The sequence below is a fragment of the Myotis lucifugus genome, unplaced genomic scaffold (genome assembly GCF_000147115.1).
Source record: "Myotis lucifugus unplaced genomic scaffold, Myoluc2.0 scaffold_36, whole genome shotgun sequence".
Taxonomy (NCBI): Eukaryota; Metazoa; Chordata; class Mammalia; order Chiroptera; family Vespertilionidae; genus Myotis; species Myotis lucifugus.
The window spans coordinates 4,979,268-5,001,089 of NW_005871084.1; the positions used below are offsets into that span (position 1 = coordinate 4,979,268).

Here is a 21,822-nt window from a genome sequence, read left to right on the forward strand (position 1 = left end):
AAATCAGAGCCACATTCTAAGAGTTCAGGAAAAATGGTGCTCTACCCAAGACCACTTGAGCAAAACCAAACAAGAAGTATTTTTGGAAGACAGAAATTAAATTCCCCACCTGCTTATGGTCTTCAATCATCAACAGATTTCCAATAAAATGTATGCAGAATCCACCCCTTCCTAGATTTGAAAAGTCTCAAGATTTTGGTTATATAGACATTCACAATAGTGGATAGTTTGACATAACGTATGCAGTCAATACAATTTATTAAGATATTGACATCTAAATTCAACATTGTATAACCCACAAATTGGAAACATGACAAACAACATTTCTACTTGATTTTTAACTCGTATTACTGTTAAATTGTGTATCTACATATATATCTATATTTATATGTGAATCAATTGTCAGAAAAATCAATGGCTTAGATATCCACTTATTTTTAAGAAGTGTTTCATGTTGAACAAAATTCAGCAACTAATCATCATCACTTTTGAAGTAGACTACTATTTTCAAAACAGTTACCGAATTATCTTGACTATCTCACTCTTCTTTGGAGTTTGTTTTGGTAAGGATTATTCTGTGGGTGATATTTTACTGAGAATGATGGAAATGGTAAGGAACAGCTCCTTCTAGGTCAAGGATGACAGAGCAATTGACTGATGACTCGTCTTGTGTGGAAACAAAATGCTGACGGATTAGCAGCAGCATTTTTCTCAGAGAAGAAATTCAAATCTTTTGCATATCACTCCTCCAACAACTTCTGCACCTCCAACTTCCTTGTAAGTCTAAAAAAGCTATCATTTTGGCAAAAAATAATTTTTAGTAATTTTCAAAAACAAGCTAAAAAAGAACGGTCAATGCCCATTGATGAGTTCTTCCGGGGGGAGGGGGGCAGTCAAGGGGGTCCCGATTCAATTCTGCTAATTAGAAGCAAGTGCATTTGGTTTACATTATATTCTAAAAACAATTAAAAACAGACTAACCAATTTTGACACAGCATGGGTTTTCAAATAAAGCAATGGGAACTTTTAAAATAAAAATCTAGAGTGGAATACTGTACTATCAGGAAGCGTCTGATCTTTCTATGATCATATATATATATATATCAAACTGAATTTTCTGCTTCCACTTACTCACTTAAAAAGCAATTTTAGTAACTTCCATAGGTAATGTTTTTAATGTTAAAAAAAAAAGTGTCTTTGTGCCAGGCTGCAAATCTTCTATTCTTTCCATGATAATGAAAATAAAATGCAAGACTAAAACAATGTCAAATCTCACTCTAAAAATAGTACCTATGTTTTAGTCTGGCAAATGAAAAATGATGCCCACATATGCCCACACCACATACAATAACAAACTGGAAGACTTCAAGGGCAAACAAAAACACTCTTTATGAACACTGTGAAACATGCTTGCTCTTACACCTCACACCTTACTAATATAGCAGTGAAGTCTGTGTAAGATGCTGGAAGTGAAGAGAGATTTCATTAGGCATTTTTTTCCCCCCACAGTAACATTTACTTTTTGGCCATAAGACCCTAAACACATTTTCACAGTTACAGGTCATGCATAACTTGCAAGTCGAATGTTTTACAGCTACTGTGCAACTACTATTTTTGGACAATAAATTCACATGCAGCAAATGATCCCAGAAAAGGGGCTTCATAAAGCACTCTAAGCTTCACTGATCGTGCTTTGACCCAAAGTATCTAAGTAATAACCCCAAAGGGCAATCAATGAATTTTTACTATCATACTTGAGATCATATACTTTTTAAATCCAGAAAGGTTTGTTTTAGTCAACTGCATGTTACTACTAAACCACAAACTGTCTTAGCCTTACTGTTACTCCTAACACTCTGATGCTAGATATCATTGTACAACCATCCAGAATTGTGCTATCCAATGTGCTAGCCACTAACCACATGAGCTACTAAATTTAAATAACTTAAAATTAAATACTAAAACACAAAATCCAGTAACTCAGGAAACTAACCCCATTTCAACTGCCTATAGCCAATGTGGCTAGCGGCTACTGTATTGGACTGCATAGGCTACATAATATTTCCATCATCACAGAAAGTTCTACTGAGCAGTGCCAACCTAGAAGATCCCAAGGGCTGCATCCTCATTGGTTTAACCTTCAAGGGATCCACTATTCGGTCGTGAGCAAGATTAAACTTAATTATATATTTAAAGAAAATACCTTAAAGCTTTCTGATCATAAAGTATGACTGGAACTAAGAAATGATTTGCCTTTTCATCACAACTTATGCCCCAGGTTATTGTACAAAAAAATGTTCCAAAGACAATGCTTTTTGATAGCCTACTTGGCTCTACTTAACATATTAAGCATTCTCTTGCTTAGGTCAAGATCATTAATAAAGGTGAAAATTCATGCTTCTTATAGTTTACTATTTACACAACACTCGTCCTTTACACAGAAGGGAAGGATGGAGGGAAACCAATGGCTTGCAATTTTAAAAATTCAAATGACATGGTTTCTTTTAAACTTCTGTAACTCATCCCCTAAATCAACCTTTCTTTCATTTCCCAGAGAGGTAGATGCTAACTAAAATGAATACCAGTATAGAAAGCTACACACACACACACACACACACACACACACACACACACACACACACACTTTAAAGCAAGTAAAGGGTTTTCATCCACCCTGAAGAAGATCATGCAGAGCCCATGACAGGCCTAGGAAGAAGTACAAAGTTCTTGTCTCCCTTTTGCTGCAGAATTTCAAGCAGCTCTATCAGTCTGTGGGCCTCAATGGACTCACCTACAAATGAAGCCACTGGAGGTTGCTTTCAACTCTAACTTTCTGTGCTTTCAGCTGTGACTTTTTCATTGATATGCAACTGTCAATGCTGGCCGATTGTGCCACTGGACTTTGGTCACATGGGGTCGACGAGTTGTTAGTGTTATGGGTTAATGCCAGAAGAGGCCAGAGCAATGGGATGCCAAATACCATTAAAACATCACGTCCATAAAAATTCTATCTGGCAGGCTAAGACATCACACACACACACACACCCTAACAAACAGGTGCACAAGTAACTGTAGGCAGAATTCATTCAAACAGTGTTTTTTATGTCAGTAAGACTCACATAGAAAATTCTGCTTTTGGTTGTTATTGTTATCCTAGGTTGTAAAGTCAAGGTTCTATCACGGAGCTGATTAACTTTGCACTGCTTAATTGCAGCTCTAGCATCGGATTGTTTTTAAGTAAAAGTTACGTGAATGGTAACTTGACTCAATATTTTTACACTAAGAAACACAGGGCACTATACTGTCACATACTTTAGTGTCTGTATATAACCTACTTAACACATAGAAGTCTATCAAATACTACACTACACGGCCGGTCATTTCGTACTGTACATAAACATATGTAGATATCATTTACAAAATTAATTGGAATATGGCATGGCTTAAAATTGCAAGGGTAAAGTCCATTTGAAATGTAGTGTTCTTAATGCAACATTTCTGTGTTTTTGGTGTTATTTTTTTCCCCCAAAAGGAATAGAAATTGGGTCAGATGTGCATTACAGCAGCCTGGTTCAGTTGGAGAAATTGACACTAACCCAACAGTATATTATGTTACATAATAGAGGATAGCATCCAGCTAATATGATACCTAAATTATTAATACCAAATAAATCCTAGATTTTTGTATAATGCCCAATAGTTTACACAATAAAATGGCATTTTAACCTAATATCTAGTTTGAGCTTTCAAATACATTTCCTAAAGGTCTTATGAAAAATTTGAAAGATTTGAAAAGCCCGAGTTCATATTTTTTTTTATTGAATCCTCATACCAATGAACAGTGTTGGCTCTGGATTCTAGTCATTATATTGTCATTTTATCTCTCCTAATTTCCATCACTTTAATGTGCATATTTTGTGCTGCTTGAAGGTCATAGCTAGCATATAAGTAAATTAAATTGTCTCCATCTTAGAGGGTTATTTCCAGCTTTGCTTTTTGGAGCCAGTCACTGCTTATCTTCCTCTCCCCTATTTTCATGGATTCAATGGAACATAAACATAGATATTTATGAGAGGAGTCCTTGTCACATACCACTTGCTTCAGGAATGTCATAAAGGAAATTAGAAGAGGACTGTAAAGCTCACAGCTATTTCCACACACACACACATCCAGCATAGGAATTCATCATTTTATCTAGCAAATCTTTCTTTGTGAGCATCTACAGACCATTACCCACTTAAGAATTTAGGATGAACTGGTCCATTTAAATTGAGAATGTGAGTTCTAGGTTTACCTCACCACTTTTCTCAATAAAAACACATTTCCAGACATAAGAGATATTCTTACTTATACAACAAAAGGAAACTGGAATTCGGAATGGTTCAACTCTCATGGAACAATAATCTCTTTCAAAAAATAACTGTGGACTGTCTATTAAAATGCCAGTCCAGGTTTATCATCGGTTAACAACACTCGTGACTATTACAATATTCCCAAACTGGGAGAAAAGACAGAAGGTTCTGTTACTCTCCATTTGTGCCTCACAACTTGACTGCACAAAAGAGGAGCAGGTGTTGGAAGTGACAAGTGTGTGACTCCTCACTGAGTGGGTCCCAATGCCCAGGAGGTAGGTGGCACTGTTTCAGACCCTGCACTCATTCATGCCTACTGAGTCTTACTACCAAGATTCTTCTGAAAAGATTCAAAACCCGAGGTAAACCGAATTACACACACATATAAACACACAATATTTACATTTAAAATTCTTATTTTGTGAGATGGCTTGAGAAAAATTGGCATATAGTTTTCCTGTGGGATTAGGCATTTCTCATCATTACTCAGTTTATTGCTCCCCTGTTGAGCTTTCCATTTAATAAACACATATCGAGCTCTAATTACAAGGGAAGAAAAATGAAGGAACACGACAAACAAAACACAATACATTGGAAACACTTGTTCAAATAGTTTCTTCAAAAAACGACGGTCCGCTTAACTTAGTTTAATTCGGGCGCCATTCAAAAAGTATAAAAAGCCTTAGCAACTAAGTGAAGACTGGGTTTCGCTTGTAAAAGGAAAGAAAACAGCACTGCGTGTCGTCACTGAATTGGTCATGGATTCATTCTCAGGTTGGATTCTACTTGTACACATAGCATCTTGGTTTTAATCTACCACATGTAGAGAAGATCACATCGTATGCACTTGCACAGGTCAATATCTAAATAGAATATGTCTATCTCATCACGTGACTTTGAAAAATCATAAGTTACAGTCCATTTTATAAATGACTACGAGGATGCATGCAATCGTCTTCGAAGCTGCGCCATCAATGCTCAGAGCGACCCGTCTGGCATCTTTGTTGAGACCTCACATTCTGCCCCTCCGTGTCTGTCTTGGGTTAATCAAGTGGCAGCCCGGAGGCCAGCGCTCGGCACCAAATGATCAGCGTCGCCCCCATCTTCTCACCCGAGTTCCATCATCAACGCCTGCTCCACCCCGAGTTGGCACCCACCAGTCACGCCCCCGCAGCCCGCTTCAGCCACAGGATATCACAGTGAAGCGCTTGGAAATGCAAGACATGTTGTGGAGCACGATGCCCAGCAGGAAGACCAGGACGCAGGCCACCAAGATCACAGTGCACACCCCCGACCAAGTGGAGCTTTTCACCACGCCCCGCCGGTCTGGCTCCTCCTCCGCTGCCTCTGGGGGAGCCCCGCCTTGCAGAGGCTGCTGCTCCGCAGGGATGGTCACCACAGTGACTGGCTTCTGCTGGCTCCCGGGCAGCAGGCGGCAGCCCATGTTTCCGGGCAGCAGCGCGCGCTCCTTGGAGATGGGAAGGGGCAGCATGTAGCACCCGTTGCTGGGAAGTTTGATGAAGACCGGGGTGTGCTCGGAGGCGTGCGGGATGGCGATAACAGCGAGGACCTCGGGGTCGTCGGGGAGCTGTGACACGGAGAAGCCCGGAGGCAGCTTGGTGATGCCTCGGCACCACGGGCACCTCACGTCCTTCTGGCTCGTCCTCATCTGCTGGAGGCACACCGAGCAGCAGGTGTGTTTGCAATCCAGCAACTTGGGCCTTCGCCGGGGACTGTAATAATTGAAACAGATCTGACATTCCAGCAAGGAATCTTGGGAGAGCGTCTCCATCGTGCACTGGGAACAGGAAGGTCAAGGCCACAGGGAAGAAGCTTGCCCTCAGAGGCCACTGCTCCAGCACCTGCCTTCTCTGAGGCTTCCCAACGTCGTGAGGTGATGGGGGAGCTCACAGGCATCGAGCATGCTCAGGTGTGTTCATTTCTGAAGGAGACAAAAAAATGCAGACAACGTTAGTTACTTCAAACAAGCTGAGACGGCAGCATATCTGATGGATTTACACCACTGCTCAAAAGTCTTGACACTAGGTCAAACGCTTAAAACTGCCCCACCTGTGAGACCGTAGGATTCCTGTAATGTCCAGTGGCCGGTGAATGGCTTATTACAGACGGCTTGTCATGGCACATACTTTGCTCATTTCTAAAGGCACAGATGCCTCTGGGGTAGATGGGTACACAGTGCCCCCATATTTCATAAAAGGGGGCGACTGTTTGTTTTGTATATTTCAGTGGACCTGGATTATTCTTCTAATACATCAGAGAAACTCTCTTGCTTCCAATAAGTTTGCAGAATTTTCTGAAAGTAAATTTCTTTCCTTCAATCTTCTGACCTTCTTTCGCTGACTCTCCTCCTCTTGCAGGTACTCATTGGCAAATGCAGCCAACTTTACAACCCAAGTACTTTGTGTAACTAACTTGCCCCTTTATATGGGTTAGGCCTGTTCCTCTCTCATAGGTCACTGGAATGATGCCAAGAACACACACACACAGGCATCTGTTATCTTTTCCACCAAGTCCTTTGAACCAAGGTAATTCTTGTCAATTGGTTCCAAAAGAGACAAAAACAAAACAAGACACAAAGTACAAGACACCACAACCAAAACCACCAGCAGCAATGAACCTTCAGGCAGCCGGGGTCACAAAGGCATACAGGACCATGAATATTTTTCAGGCAGTTCTATTCATTTCGCTCCTACGTAGGCTTGTACCAAGTAAGATGACCACAAGCAAAGACTGTTAATGAACTGATCCTAATCAAATATCATATAGTGAAAGGTTGTCAGAAGACTGGCAGGCAGCCTTCGCCATAAAAACAGGAGCACGGTGTTAGCCTCCTGGTGTGCACCAGAAGCAGAGTAACTGGGTACCACTTAACTGGGGCTGGAGGAACCCCTTAGTGCTCCAGCGGTGGCGATAAAGGCTGCCCAACTCCATTTCCTACTGAAAGCATTCAAATGTGTCTCTGGATGGAGCCATGATTCTGAAACGAACTACTCAACCACTATTGTAGAAATAATTGCGTCCTGGAAGCCCACCCACACACAGAGGCAGGAGCTAATGACATAGAAAAGCTCTTTCATGTTTTTCTTAAAAAGTGAACCTTCTTTTTCTTTTCTTTTTTTAAAATATACTTTTATTGATTTTAGAGAAGAAGGGAGAAGGAGAGAGAGATAGAAATATCAATGATGAAAGAGAATCATTGATCAGCTGCCTCCTGCACATCCCCTACTGGGGATCAAGCCTGCAACCCAGGCATGTGTCCTTGACCGGAATCTAACCTGGGACCCTTCAGTCCGCAGGCCGATGCTCTATCCACTGAGCCAAACCAGCTAAGGCGAACCTTCTTTTTCTAACTTCCTCTGTGAAATTAAGAATGCACAAGATGCCACGTGTTAAAGTCAAAATTAAGAAGAAGTTTAAAGTAAAAAATAATCACTTATAAAAATTAACAGTGATGCCCTGGCTGGGTGGCTCAGTTGGTTGGAGCATCATCCTGTACACCAAAATGTGGTGGGTTCGATCCCTGGTCGGGGCATGTATGGAAGGCAATCTCTCTCTCTCTCTCTCTCTCTCTCTCTCTTTCTCTCTCTCTCTCTCTCTCTCTCAAAATCAGTAGAAATGTGTCCTCAGGTGAGGATTAAAAAAAAAATTACCAGTGACAATCAAGAGAGCAACATATTTTAAAAATATTTTAGCTGTAGTAAGAGCCCCTACATTACATTATTAAAAGTAAAATATAGCAATGTAGCATTCAGAAAGTTCATATCATAATAAACTATTTATCCATCCACTGATTTAAGAAATGTTTATTGAATAATTAAAATTCACTAAGAGTAGAACTTTAATGTTCTCTCCAAAAGGAAAAACAAAGAATATAAACATGTTAGGTGACATATATGTTAATCAGCTAGATGGGGGGGGAATCCTTTCACAATGTATACATTTACCAAATCACCACACTGTACACTTTAAATATCTTATAGTTGTATTTGTCATTCAATTTGTCACAATAAAGCTGAAAAAATAAAAAAAAGAGTATCTATCATGAACAAATCCAGCTACTATAGGATATGAAGAAGAATCAGCCCCAAATCCAACACTTAAGCAATTTAAAGTTAGGTAAGAATGACTGTATATATTTTTCTCTTCCTTTCATTTACTCATTCAAATTTTCATTGAATATCTACCATGTTTCAAGCATGATGGTATTTGTTTTTGTTCCTTGTAGCTAAGACCTTGTCACTGCCCATAAGAAGCTCCCAGCCTGAAAGGACTCAGCAGTTATAAACACAAAGTGATGTGTGACATACAGGAACTGGAGGAATCAGGATGGCTCAGGGACTAGTCTGGATTATGGAGAGGATTTAGACATGTAAAATCAGAGGACAGGTCCTTTTCAGGTCAGAATCAGCCCGAGCAAAGGAAAGGAGGTTAGCAACCACAGGATTATTTCTATATAGCAGGCGTGACACTGACTAGGGGATTTTTTTCTAACAAGAGTAACTTAAAGATCCCATCTCTAAGAGTTTTCTAGTTTTAGCTCTTACTTTGAGGTTTTTGATACAGATACCTGTTAAAGAAACAAAGTTCTCACAGAACCTGCAAGCACCCTCCCACAGGCCCAGGCAGGGACAGCAGGTCCTACAGGGAGAGAAGAGATGAGCATAGCCAGGCATATGTCAAGGGCATGTACTTCAATGAGGCCGCTTCCTCACTGGCCAAGCAGGGAGGATGGAGTTGTGGCTGAAGGTCAAGTGAGTTCAGAGTCCACATACTGCCAGGCAGTGAAGGACTCAGCGCGTCCCGACTGTCCCTGCTACGCTGTGTGTGACCTGCCCAGAGGCACTTCGGGCTCTCAAAGAACTGCCCTTTCAAACAGATTGGGAGGAATGAGTGTTCCCCTTGGCCCTGCCCCAAGACCTGCCACACTTTCCACCCCGCCCCCCCCCCCCCCAACAAAACCAACATGCAATTTTACTCATGAATTTATGTTCCGAGTAATGTTCACTTAATTGCTTTTAAGCTTCCTTCAAATTAGATTATACTACTCAAATTTCCAACTCCATCCAAGTAAGCTCTAACCCTTACCATACAGGCTGAACACAAAAGCAGAACGGTGACACAGCTCCGTGCTCAACCACTCAAGCCACTTTGACAGCAGCCTCTCTGATTATTCACCGATTTGATCTCTATTAAGCCAGTTGGTACTGCATTCCAGTTTACTTTCTGGAGCATAACCAGTAATGATGATGATTAGTTAGGTAAAGAGAAGAACATTTATGAGACTATGGACCGAAGCTAATGATGAATCATTCTTCCTCCCTTTCATCATAAACTCAAAAGATGTGAGTCAATATAGAAGAAAGAGAATGGAAACAAGGGCCACATTAGCTAGAAAAGAAAACTCCAAGTTCATAGTCAAAGACACAAGCACACACCAGTGACTGCTTTAGAAGCCTGTGTTTGGCAAGATGGGATGCCCAAATACTCATTAAATTTAAAAGGAAAGAATGCTTTGCTGGAATGTATAAGAACAAGTATACACTGAAATATATTGGAACAATTTTTAAATGTCACCACAATTTATTTTGAAAGATCCTGAAGTAAAGAGCAAGGAGAAAAACAGACCACCAAAAGGGAGGGCATTCTCAAAAGAATTATGGCTTACAGGATAGAACTTACAGCTTCATAAAATGGTACTTAGTTTCATATATAATATCAATTGTACCATATGCAGATAACAGGCTTTGACTAATCATTGAACTCAATATTAATACATGCCTTGGTTTTAAAATACTTTAAAAAACGAATGGAGATGTACTTACATGGGGGAGGAGTGATTTGGGGGGAAAACTATCAAAACCCAAAGGGGTCTGTATTGCTGCTACTGTTTGGGGCAATAGATATCTGGCACTTTATAACATTACATATTTTCACAAAATAAAAATTCTTTAAATACTTTTAATTGATTTTTAGATAGAAACATCAATGTGAGAATAAAACACAGATCAGCTGCCTCCTGGATGCCCCCTACCAGGAACTGAGTCCATAACCTGGGTATGTGCCCTGACCAGGAATAAGCCAGCAACCTTTTGGTGCACAGGATGACACCCAAAACTGAGCCACACCAGCCAGGGCTAAAATTTCTTCTTTAAAAAACAACAACAACAAACTCTTATTTTAAGCATCTTTATAAAAGGTGTGAATATGACTTTAGTGACTGGTAAAATCACAAAGGTCTCCAACACTGAATTTTTATAAACTCTATTGCTTTTAGAAGTCCAGGCATGAGGGGCGGGGGGGGGGGGGAGCCAATGAAATAAATAATCCAGAGAGTTCTACTCTTATAATCTTTCACTATTATACTCTTTCAAAGACTCTTCATACATCCTGATTTAGGTTTGCAACATGGCATTAATTATGGAGCCTCAGAACTGTTGCAAGAACTGATATTGATTACGCCTGTCTGACCTTGAATTTTTCCATTTGATGATCTAAATGAGGACCTTAAATTCAATGGTTGTGGTGAGAAAAATCTCAGTCAGATATGAAACTAGACACTCTACTATTTTTCCTATACTGTTGAAACAGCAAGTCTTTCTGATGCAGGCCATTTCCTTCATTCTTCGAGAAAATGTAAATATTTGAAATGGGATTAGACAAAATAATTACAATTCCATTTAACTTGGTATTTCAGCTGGCGAGACCACTTAGTTATATTAGACATTAGTAAACACTTGGGTTAGTGGCAAGAAAGGGAATGGCTTGGTAGGATAGATGTCACTGACTTTTGGTCCTCTGGTAGCACAGAGCAATCCGTTCAGGGCACAACTGCCTAATCCATTTAGAGCACAATTGGTATAACTACTGTCTTTGTGTTAATGGGGAAGGTAGCAAATTCTGACACATCTCAAATGAGAATTCCATTGGCCAGTCTCTAATATTTGCACTGTTTTCTCCTATGAGCATCCTGGCTGGCTGTATTTGATGGTGCAAAGAATCCAGAAAGTGAAAATTGTCCTAAAAGTCTTGAATGACCATGGGGGGTGGGGCAGGGGATGGTGACAGTGCTGGAGGCAGACTGGCCCAAGTGGGACAGAGAGATCAATGGTGAAACAGACAGAGAGCAGCAGATGGGTCAGAATGCCAAAGTCAGGGGGACTTGCTACTAAAGGATTGGCCAAGTGGGACATCCACTGGCCTGACAGGCCTGACCACAACGTAGGTGCCATACCTGCCTATCTGCATGTGCTGATTCTGCTGCTGCAAAAATACAGCCTATCTGCATGTGCTGATTCTGCTGCTGCAAAAATACAGCTAACCAGGCAGCTTAAACAAAACCTCGAGTCAGGAAAAAGGATGAATGAATGAGTCATCCACAGTACAGTGATGTGTATTTAAAAATCAAAGAATATTGGAATGAAGACATTTTAAGGAATTAAAGATAAATTTCAGTATTGTTATGAGTGAAGATACCCACTGGTTTTTTTGTTGGTTTGTTTGTTTTAATATCTATCAGGTAATTATTATTATTAGAGAACAGGAGGTGAGGATTTTAGCTCTATTTCCACCTAGGTGTATAGGTTACCTTAAACAAATCAACTCTCTGTGCACCACTGTGTCCTTATCTGTGAGGGCACTGAACTAGGTGATCCCTAGAGTATCATCTAGTAAAAATAATCTATGACCTAAGTAACTGCTAAACACACTCCTGGGTTTCTGACAGCAAGACAAGAGCTGTCAGGCTGATTGTTCTATATTAATTATACCTGACAGATAATTTATAAGTAATCTCTGTTAATGATCTCAAAATGCATATTGACATGAGCTATTGAGCATCTAAATAAATGGGAGGCAACTTACACTAGAAGCTTCTTCCTTATGCTTTTGGTTTAATGAATGAGTCTAATTAGCACTAACACCCTAACAAAAACAGCCACAACTTTGATGGTAGCAACAATCAAAAGAATAACTATTTTATGTCTAATCAACAACCTTCTCAGATCAAGTAAGATATGCCTATTACCTAAACTTGCTACTAGGTGAAGGTGGTCCCAACTCTCCCTTGAAAAGAAACCTGTGTGGCTGCCCAGCTTCTACGGAGGCCAAGGTTAACACGGGCATTAATCAGACACACTGCTTCACCTTCACTTGCTCCGGTCACCCAGTGACAGGGAATAAAAAGTTGTGGACAGTATGAAAGCAGGGAAGAGATATAAGACTGTCAGGGGATCCCCTGGCTCCCTGGAGAGAAGGGATGATAAAAGATACCATCAGACAGACAAACAGGCAGAACAAAGGGAAAATGATCAATTGCCCCAACTCTTCAAATTCTGAGCAGAGCTGAAGGAACTGATAAGTCAGGCACAGAAGTAAAGCCAAAAAAAATAGAAAACAAAAATGCTAAGTCTTCCCAATGGTTGGGCATCTACTAGGGCAAAATACGATGTGGGAGGAAAACCAGTATTTACTGGGACCCCACCATGTGCCGAGCATTGCTCAAGGCACCAGGGACATGATGGCAAACAAATATCTGACCACAAGGAGCCTGGATGTGCAACCTGAAAGAAGATCATGCATGAGGGAGACTCTTCGTCAGGTGATCAAATATTTTCAATTGACCCTGCAGAGGGCTTAGAACCACTAAGCAAAGCACCGCAGAGGGCTTAGAACCACTAAGCAAAGCATAGTCATGACCTGTTAGAGCCAGAAAGGGTATTGGAACCCAAGGAGCTCATTGTTACTTCCACTGCAAAGACACTGGAGAGCAAGAAAGGACACCCACATTTTCTTTATTTGATTAAGCATCACATCTGACCTATGTCGGCACCAACCAGGGCAGCAATGGGGCCCTGAGCCTCAAGATGGTAGCTCAAGGCAGTCTTAAGACAGCCCAACGTGGGGGCTACACATGAAGTCATTGTTGGCTGGAAGGGTTTGGGAGCCTGAAGTTGTGAGACTCTCCCAGGAGGCAAGCTCCTTGGGGAGCAGGACTCTCTCTGCTGCTATTCTCCCCGGCCCTGCCCTGCTCTCCGAAGGCCCAAACTTCCAATGTAAATATTGAATTTTCATAATACAAACCACACATGTGCAGTCCCCACCACAGATTCTAGCGCAAACTGAAACCTTAAGGCAATTTGCTTTTAAATGTTTTCCTGTTACATTTTACCTATGTCAGGGATCCACAACTTTTCTGTAAAGGGGCAAGCAATAAGAATTTTAGGCTCTTAGGCTTCGCAGATACTCTTTGCCATCAAACTGTGCAAGCAGTCCTTGATAACAGACAACATGTCAAAGATCAGGCAGGGCTACATTCCAATTAAACTGTTTACAAAAACAGGCCGCAGCTGGATTTGGCCAACAGGCCATCATTTGCTGATCCCAGAACTATGTAATTTCTCATCAGCCCTGCCTTTAATCCCCTAAATTCAGTATATTACTCTGGAGACACCAATCCTCCAATTAACGTATTGCTCTAACATGAATCATCTCACCTGAATTTCCTGTCAAGCTACAGAATGCAAAACATTTTCATAGTTATTTAGAGGAAACGATCGGAAATATCAGCTTTACAGATGCAACGTTTTTTCCGGTGACCACTTCCAGATAACTGGAGCAAAAAGAGCTGAGCGAAGCACATTAACACGCCATCATTTGCCGGTCCCACCAACAAGTACTAAGACCACTAGTAAGAAATATAGACAGAGTTGCAAACTTTCCTTCACACTTAGAAATACAGATCTAGCCCTAGCTGGTTTGGCTCAGTGGATAGAGTGTTGGCCTGCAGACTGAAGGGTCTCAGGTTTATTTCTGGTTAAAGGCACATACCTTGGTTGCAGGCTCCATCCCTGGCCCTGGTTGGGGCACATGCAGGAGGCAATCAATTGATGTGTAGTTCTCACATTGATGTTTTCCTCTCTCTGTCTCTCCCTCTCCCTTCCACTCTCTCTAAAAATCAATGGAAAAATATCTTTGAGGATTAACAAAAAGAAAATAAAGGAAAAGAAATATAGATCTATTTCTTCAATGAGCACTGACTCTAGAATTCATTATGACAGCCCCAGATTAAAGGCAACCCTCTGTTGGATGGAACTTCAGAAACCTGATGATCCTCTGAACTTTGGATACCACTCCTGCGTCCATGTGCATAGTTATGGCAGGCCACAAAGCAGCTGAACAAATTTAGATTTGGCAGGTTAATCTCCGCTCTACAAGGCAGCCAGCACCTTCTGGTGGCTCACCTTCATCCAGAAGGGACATTGGGTAAATTCCCCCCACACAAGGAGCATCCCTTCAAAGTGCCTCTGAACATTTTTTTTCTTACGACTTCTTCAAATTACCCAGAGAACATTCTATATTAAACACTTGAAAAGAATGGTACATTAAAAACCTGGTAGGTTTTACAGATATTTCCTTAAATAAGTCTATTCAAAAGCCATTCATAAGATCGTTCTCTTTGAGCAGAGTGTTTATTGCTGCAATCTCCCTCCCTCCCCTCAATATCCATGATTCATCGCAGGAGTTGAGCCTCCAACTGAAGTTGCAAAGATTTCCTACAGGCATTGGTACTGAAATTACACGCTGTGGGGAGTCAGCTGTCAGTCTGCTCATTACTTCAGTTTTTTCTCCCTCCCAGCTGCAGTAACTCAATGAGGGTTGATTTTCCATTTAGGCAAGGTAAGAGGTAAAGAAAAAGAGGACAAAAATATTGAACAGTGCTGCAACCAAATGCCACCAGTCATTAATCCGTCTTTCTAAACAAATAATAAATCCCAAAGATTTCCCCTCTTGCTTCTATTTAAGTCAACTTTGAGATAAAATTCATCAACAATATAATGCATGTATTTTAAGCGCACAGTTCAATGAGTTTTGACAAATGTACATAGCTGTGCAACCACTATGCTAATCAAGCCATTTCCATCACCACAAAAGGTCCCCTAGTGCCTCATTGGTCCATTCTGCCTACCCCGATTGATCCCTCCGCCCATCTACTTTCCATCTTTAAATTTGTTTGTGTATTTAAAACACTACCTATGGGTTCTGGTTTAGGGGAAAATGGTAATATTCAGAGCATACTGTCGCATGGCCTAGGACTGTGATTTTAGAAATAAAAATTCAACTTCACCTTCATATTTCCCAGAGAAAACACTAGTATAACAAATCCCACTACGAATGCATTCATTCAAATATGTATTGAGTACAAGGCACTATTCTAGGTTTGGGGGAATCTAAGAAAACGATGGGGCCCTTCCCCTGCAAAGACAGTCATGCCAATAACTGAAGACACGTATATGCAAAAGAACAGAGGCCTGGACGAGGCAGAGTGAGTGAGTGTGAGTAGGAGTGGGGACCAGAGCCTGGAATCTCCAGCAAGTGACTCAAATATCATTCGAGTGATAGCAAAAGCACCTGCCTCATAGGCTGTTCAGAGTAAAGTGCATTAACATATGTGCAGCACCTAGAACAGTACCTGGCTGTTCCTGGTACAATGGGTGAGGTAGGAAAGAGAAGGCCAGTCTGCATGCCACGCAAGGCGGTGGGGTTGGAGCCGTTCTGACTCATCAACCAATGAAGCAGACAGTCCTCCTTCCCTCCACAATCCGAGTCCAGGGAAGAAGCAGGTGAAGAAACAGGTGGAGGGTAAAACATGGCCTCGGGCCTTGTTCCAAAGCAATACTGGAGGGAACAGCAGGGCACCAAATCTGAAATGGCACTTCCTCCACCTTCTGGTCCTAATGAACAGAGCAGCTGTCCCTGACAGGCCAGGTCACTAGGTGGCCACAGGGGCAGAGAGCAAAACCTGAACCCCAGGAGGACAGATAGGCCTGGGAGGGAGAGGGAAAGGACAGGAGGGGGTTTGGGGAGGAGGAAGGATGCAAAACAGGGTCATTTCCCTCCTCCTTCCATCCTCAGCGAGGGTACTGAGCAATGAGGCCCCGGGAGAGGGAAGAAGCACTACTTCTTATCTGGTGAGAAACCAAGGAATAGAAGAGGGGCCCCTCTCCTTCCCACTGGGCATGTTTTATTTTTATTTTTTAATATATTTTATTGATCTTTCACAGAGAGGAAGGGAGAGGGACAGAGTCAGAAACATCGATGGGAGAGAAACATCGATCAGCTGCCTCCTGCACACCCCCCACTGGGGATGTGCCCGCAACCAAGGCACATGGCCCTTGACCGGAATCGAACCTTCAGTCCGCAGGCCCACGCTCTATCCACTGAGCCAAACCGGCCAGGGCCCCACTGGGCATGTTTTAGACTGAACCCTGTAAGGAGTAGGACCTGTCAATCATACCTGCATTATCAATATCATTTTAAAAATAATTTTAACCATATGAAAGTGTACAATTCAGTGGCAGTAAGTACATTCAACCTGTTGTAAACATCAACACTATTTCCAGAACTTTTTCATCTTCCCAACAGAAACTCTGGGCCCATTAAACACTTAAGTCCCCACTTCCCTCCTCCCCCCAACCTCCATTCTGCTTTCTGTCTCCATGAACTTGCCTAGTCTGGGTACCTCCTATCAGTGGGATCAGGTAATAATTGTTCTTTTGTGTCTGGCCCAGTCGCTAAATATGTTTTCAGGATTCATCCATGTTGAAGAATGGATCAGAATGTCATCCTTTTTTATATCTGAGTAATATTCCCATTGTGCATAATTTTTTTAAGCCTCACCCAAGAATGTTTTTATTGGTTTTAGAGAGGAAAGGATAAAGAGAAACACTGACCGAAACCAAGATGACGGCATAGGTAAACACCTGAAATTGCTGCCTCGCACAACCACTTCAAAAATACAACTAAAAGACAAAACGGACATCATCCAGAACCACAGGAAGGCTGACTGAGTGGAAATTCTACAAATAGAAGGAAAGAGAAAAGTACACTGAAACTCAGAGGAGGTGCGGAAGTAAAGTGCAGAGGTACGGAGGCGCACGCGGAAAGGGCTGGCAACTGAGGACGCAGTTGTCTTTTTCAATCGGGAGGGAGTCACAAGCTCCCGACTGCTCTGAACTCCAGTTCCAGGCGAGTCTCTGGGGACCCAGACTCATACGGGGAGAAACTGGACTGTCTGGCAGTGGGCAGAACTCAAGGGTGGCTTTTTCTCAGAGGTGCTTGCAGCAATTACCGCGGAACACTGAGACCCGGGGCCTCTTAGGGCAGGGCTGAGGATCAGCCATAGCTGTTTGCTCCGCCCTGTTGATTCCCTGAGACCCCACCCCACCCAAGCTGTGTGTAGAGGCTTTTGCATATGAAAGCCCTGGCCCTTTGCAATCTAAAATTACCTAACAAACTGCAGCTGGGGTCAGAGAGACCCAGAACCATCCAAAAAGAAGGGCCAAGGTCCCACAGCAGCTTGCATTGCTTCACAGCTGAGCCTCATCTGAGCACCTCCAAACCCCAAACAAAGAAGAGGAATTTGCAGATCTCTCCATAGCTCCTGATGGGTAGCCTCAGGAAGAGGCTAAATTAGCACCTCCTTAGAGATCCAAGAGGCAGTGTACCCAGTGGTCAGAGTGGGACCATCCAGATTGCAGCTCCTCAGACCCATAAGGGACACACTCAGGGGGCAGACTCAGTGAGCACCAAAGCCCCACTGAAGCAAGTCTTGCCCCAGAAGGGTGTCTCCAGCACAGAAGTTCTCCCACCGTAGACACGATGATTCTCACAGCCAATTGGCCTGGAGGTCAATTCCTCCCAGTGATACCTACAACAATCAAGGCTTAACTACAACAAGACTGTGCATAAAGCCCACAAAGGGGTGCATCAAGAGTGTCCACCTCAGGTAATTGGGGAGGCTGAGCCACTGGGCCCTACAGGACACCTAGCAAACAAAGCCACTCTATCAACACAGGGAAGCAGCCAAAATACGAAGACGAAGAAACAGGTCACAAATGACAGAAATGGAGGAAAGCAAACTACTGGATATAGGGTTCAAAACCGCGGTTATAAGGTTTTTCAAGAATTTTCTAGAAACCGCTGATAAATTTAGTGAGACCCTCAATAAATCTAGTGAAACCCTCGACGATTTGAAAAAGGACCAACTAGAAATTAAGCATACACTGACTGAAATAAAGAATATTATACAGAGATCCAACAGCAGACTAGAGGATCGCAAGAATCAAGTCAAAGATTTGAAATACGAAGAAGAAAAAAACACCCAACCGGAAAAACAAAACAAAAAAAGAATCCAAAAATATGAAGATAGTGTAAGGAGCCTCTGGGACAACTTCAAGCATACCAACATCCGAATTATGAGGGTGCCAGAAGAAGAGAGAGAGCAAGATATTGAAAACCTATTTGAAGAAATAATGACAGGAAACTTCCCCTACCTGGTGAAAGAAATAGACTTACAAGTTCAGGAAGCGCAGAGAACCCCAAACAAAAGGAATCCAAAGAGGACCACACCAAGACACATCATAATTAAAATGCCAAGAGCAAAAGACAAAGAGAGAATCCTAAAAGCAGCAAGAGAAAGAAAATCAGTTACCTACAAGGGAGTACCCATACGAATGTCAGCTGATTTCTCAACAGAAACTTTGCAGGCCAGAAGGGAGTGGCAAGAAATATTCAAAGTGATGAATACCAAGAACCTACAACCAAGACTACTTTATCCAGCAAAGCTATCATTCAGAAGTGAAGGCCAGATAAAAAGCTTCACAGATAAGAAAAAGCTAAAGGAGTTCATCACCACCAAACCAATATTATATGAAATGCTGAAAGGTATCCTTTAAGAGGAAGAAGAAGAAAAAGGGAAAGATAAAAATTATGAACAACAAATACATATCTATCAACAAGTGAATCTAAAAATCAAGTGAATAAATAATCTGATGAACAGAATAAACTGGTGAATATAATAGAATCAGGGCATAGAAAGGGAGTGGACTGACAATTCTCGGGGGAAAAGGGGTGTGGCGGGCAGGGGGGGTGGGGGTAAGGGCAGAGGGTGGGGTGGGAACTGGGTGGAGGGGAGCTATGGGGGGAAAAAAGAGGAACAACTGTAATAATCTGAACAATAAAGATTTAATTTAAAAAAAAAAGAGAAAGAGAAACATTGATGTGAGAGAGAAATATCAATTGGTTGCCCCCCGCCCTTACAGGCCCCAACTGGGGATCGAACCCAGAACCTAGATATGTGCCCTGACCAGGGATCGAACCGGAATCCTTCTGGTGTACAGGACAATGCTCCAACCAACTGAGCCACCAGCCATTGTGCATTATTTTTAAAAGCTCCTCTGGCAGCAGAACAGAGAACAATTGGCAAGGGGTTTGACTGAAAGGGAGGATGGGCAAGGCTGGAATGAAGCATTGGGGATGGAAGGGAGGTGAAGGCAAAGGAGGAATGAGGACTAGATCTCTGGGTTCCTAGTTCAGGCAGCTGGACAGAGGTAGCATGTGTGAGGAGCGCTGCTCTGATGCAACTCCGCGAGGGGTCTGAAGGTCACAGCTGGCCAAACACTCCCAACCTTGACACTGTCTATCTCCGGAAGTCTTGACTTACATGTGAAATTTAAATAACTATTGGGAAACTAGCTTTACCACATAATTTTATTTACATGAAGTTATATTTCACCAATCAATTATTACACAACAAAGAAGTAGATATTTTAATCAATAGGCCTTCTAGAAAAAAACAGGGAAGAGACTGAGGCACAAATGTTTACAGAATTTTAACAGTGTTCAAATTCTTCACATCTATGAAGTTACAGTGAGACTTGTAAGAGGGTCTGTAGAGCCGTGCTAGAGCCATTTATTAGGTCATCCCATTGTCAAATGACACTATCTCCAGGCCCACAGCCATTTCTTACCTTGTATATTCCTTTCTCTCTAGATACTGGCTGGCGTCACAGAATCAATGTGGGGAAATGCTAGATTCACCCTCTTTCCCTTTGTTCCTAATTCACTGTGAGTTCCTTCCTCCTCTAAAAACTGACATGTCTTTACAGATTACTGAAGCTGTGTGCAGGGTAGATAGCAGCACATAGTGGGCACTTTCATTCAATGACACCTGGATAAAAGTGCAAGCCTGCCACTAACTCTTATCACCTCAAGAACAAGAATGTTCAGTCCAAGGAGCCCAAAACTGAAAGGTGAGGCTATGAATGATCCAAATATTTTATTAATCCTCACCCTAGGATATGTTTGTTTTTTTAATATATTTTTATTGATTTCAGAGAGGAAGGGAGAGGGAGAGAGAGATAGAAACATCAATGATGAGAGAGAATCATGGATTGGCTGCCTCCTGCACGCCCCACACTGGGGATTGAGCCCACAACCTGGGCATGTGCCCTGACCGGGAATCGAACTGTGACTTCCTGGCTCATAGTTCGACTCTCAACCACTGAGCCAGGACGGCTGGGCTTTATTGATTTTTTGAGAGAGAGAGAGAGAGAGAGAGAGAGAGAGAGAGAGAGAGAGAGAGATATCAAACATTGATCAATTGCCTACCAGAACACGCCCCGACCAGGATCAAATCCAAAACCTGGGTATGTGCCCTGACCAGGAATTGAACCCGCCACCTTTTGGTGTATAGGATGATGCTCCAACCAACTGAGCAACACTGGCCAGGGCTGATCAAAATTTTTATATCCAAGACTATACACAAATATTAAACTGCAAGAGAAAAAAAGTGAGCAATTTAGGAACACAATGCTTACCCCTATTCCCACCAAGTTCCCTTGGAGCAAAAAACACTATAAAAATACAATCTTTATGTCTGATAGAGAGCAATGATTCATTTTATTAAAGAACTTTACATGTAAATGTCTTCTATAAAAAATAAGTTTTCTTGTTGCATGTTGAAGCTTAAAGGTCTCATCATCAAATAAAAAACAATTTACTCCCAAAACATTTTATTTAGTTATGTAACCTTTTAGAATATAAATACATATTCTAAATATAGCACTGTGGGGATATATGTGTCATGACCTATAAGCATATTTATATATGTAGGCCACATAACATCCAATTCATTTTTTTAACTAAAAGAAACAGACAATGCCTAAGACTTAACCTGGCTTTGTTATGAAGTTATTGTAATTATTCTTCATAATATTAAGTATATTTAATTATAGGGGAAGTAAAACATTTAAGTCATATTTTTAAACAATTGAGTCACTTAAACATCAGAATTAATCAGTAATAATCAACACTTAAGGGTAATTTCCACCCATGACAAAGGTTATTCTTTTGGTTGTGGTAAAGTCATTCTAAGGTATTTTTTATCTGAATAAGAAGAAAATTCTGTATTGCTATTTACAATATATGAATATTTAATTTTTGTATGGCTATTTAATTTTGTGCTAAGTACACATGTATACACACATTACTTAAAACATACAAATATCTACCTTTATAGTAAAGAATGTCTATTTGTCCTAAGCTAGTAGTTTTAGCTAAATAAAGTAATTGATAATTCTTATTTGGTAGAAACCAGTATCCCAATTCAGTA

General features: G+C 41.5%; 1 protein-coding gene across 3 annotated transcripts in view; it reads right to left on the reverse strand.

The window, feature by feature from the left end:
• Nucleotides 1-4,838: 4,838 nt before the first annotated feature.
• The window catches only part of RNF152 (ring finger protein 152), a 65,198-nt gene continuing 48,214 nt past the window's right edge, over nt 4,839-21,822 (reverse strand). The window contains exons 1-2 of one of the 3 annotated variants that reach the window (XM_023752647.1): nt 14,199-14,219; nt 4,839-6,294 (exon numbers count right to left, since the gene is read on the reverse strand). In XM_023752647.1, the coding sequence (XP_023608415.1) occupies nt 5,533-6,144 (612 nt within the window). In that variant the 5' untranslated portion in view covers nt 6,145-6,294; nt 14,199-14,219 and the 3' untranslated portion in view covers nt 4,839-5,532. Of the gene's footprint in view, nt 6,295-6,422; nt 6,907-14,198; nt 14,220-21,822 lie in introns of those variants that run through there. The other 2 variants (XM_014454427.2, XM_006087157.3) reach the window with 2 other exon arrangements.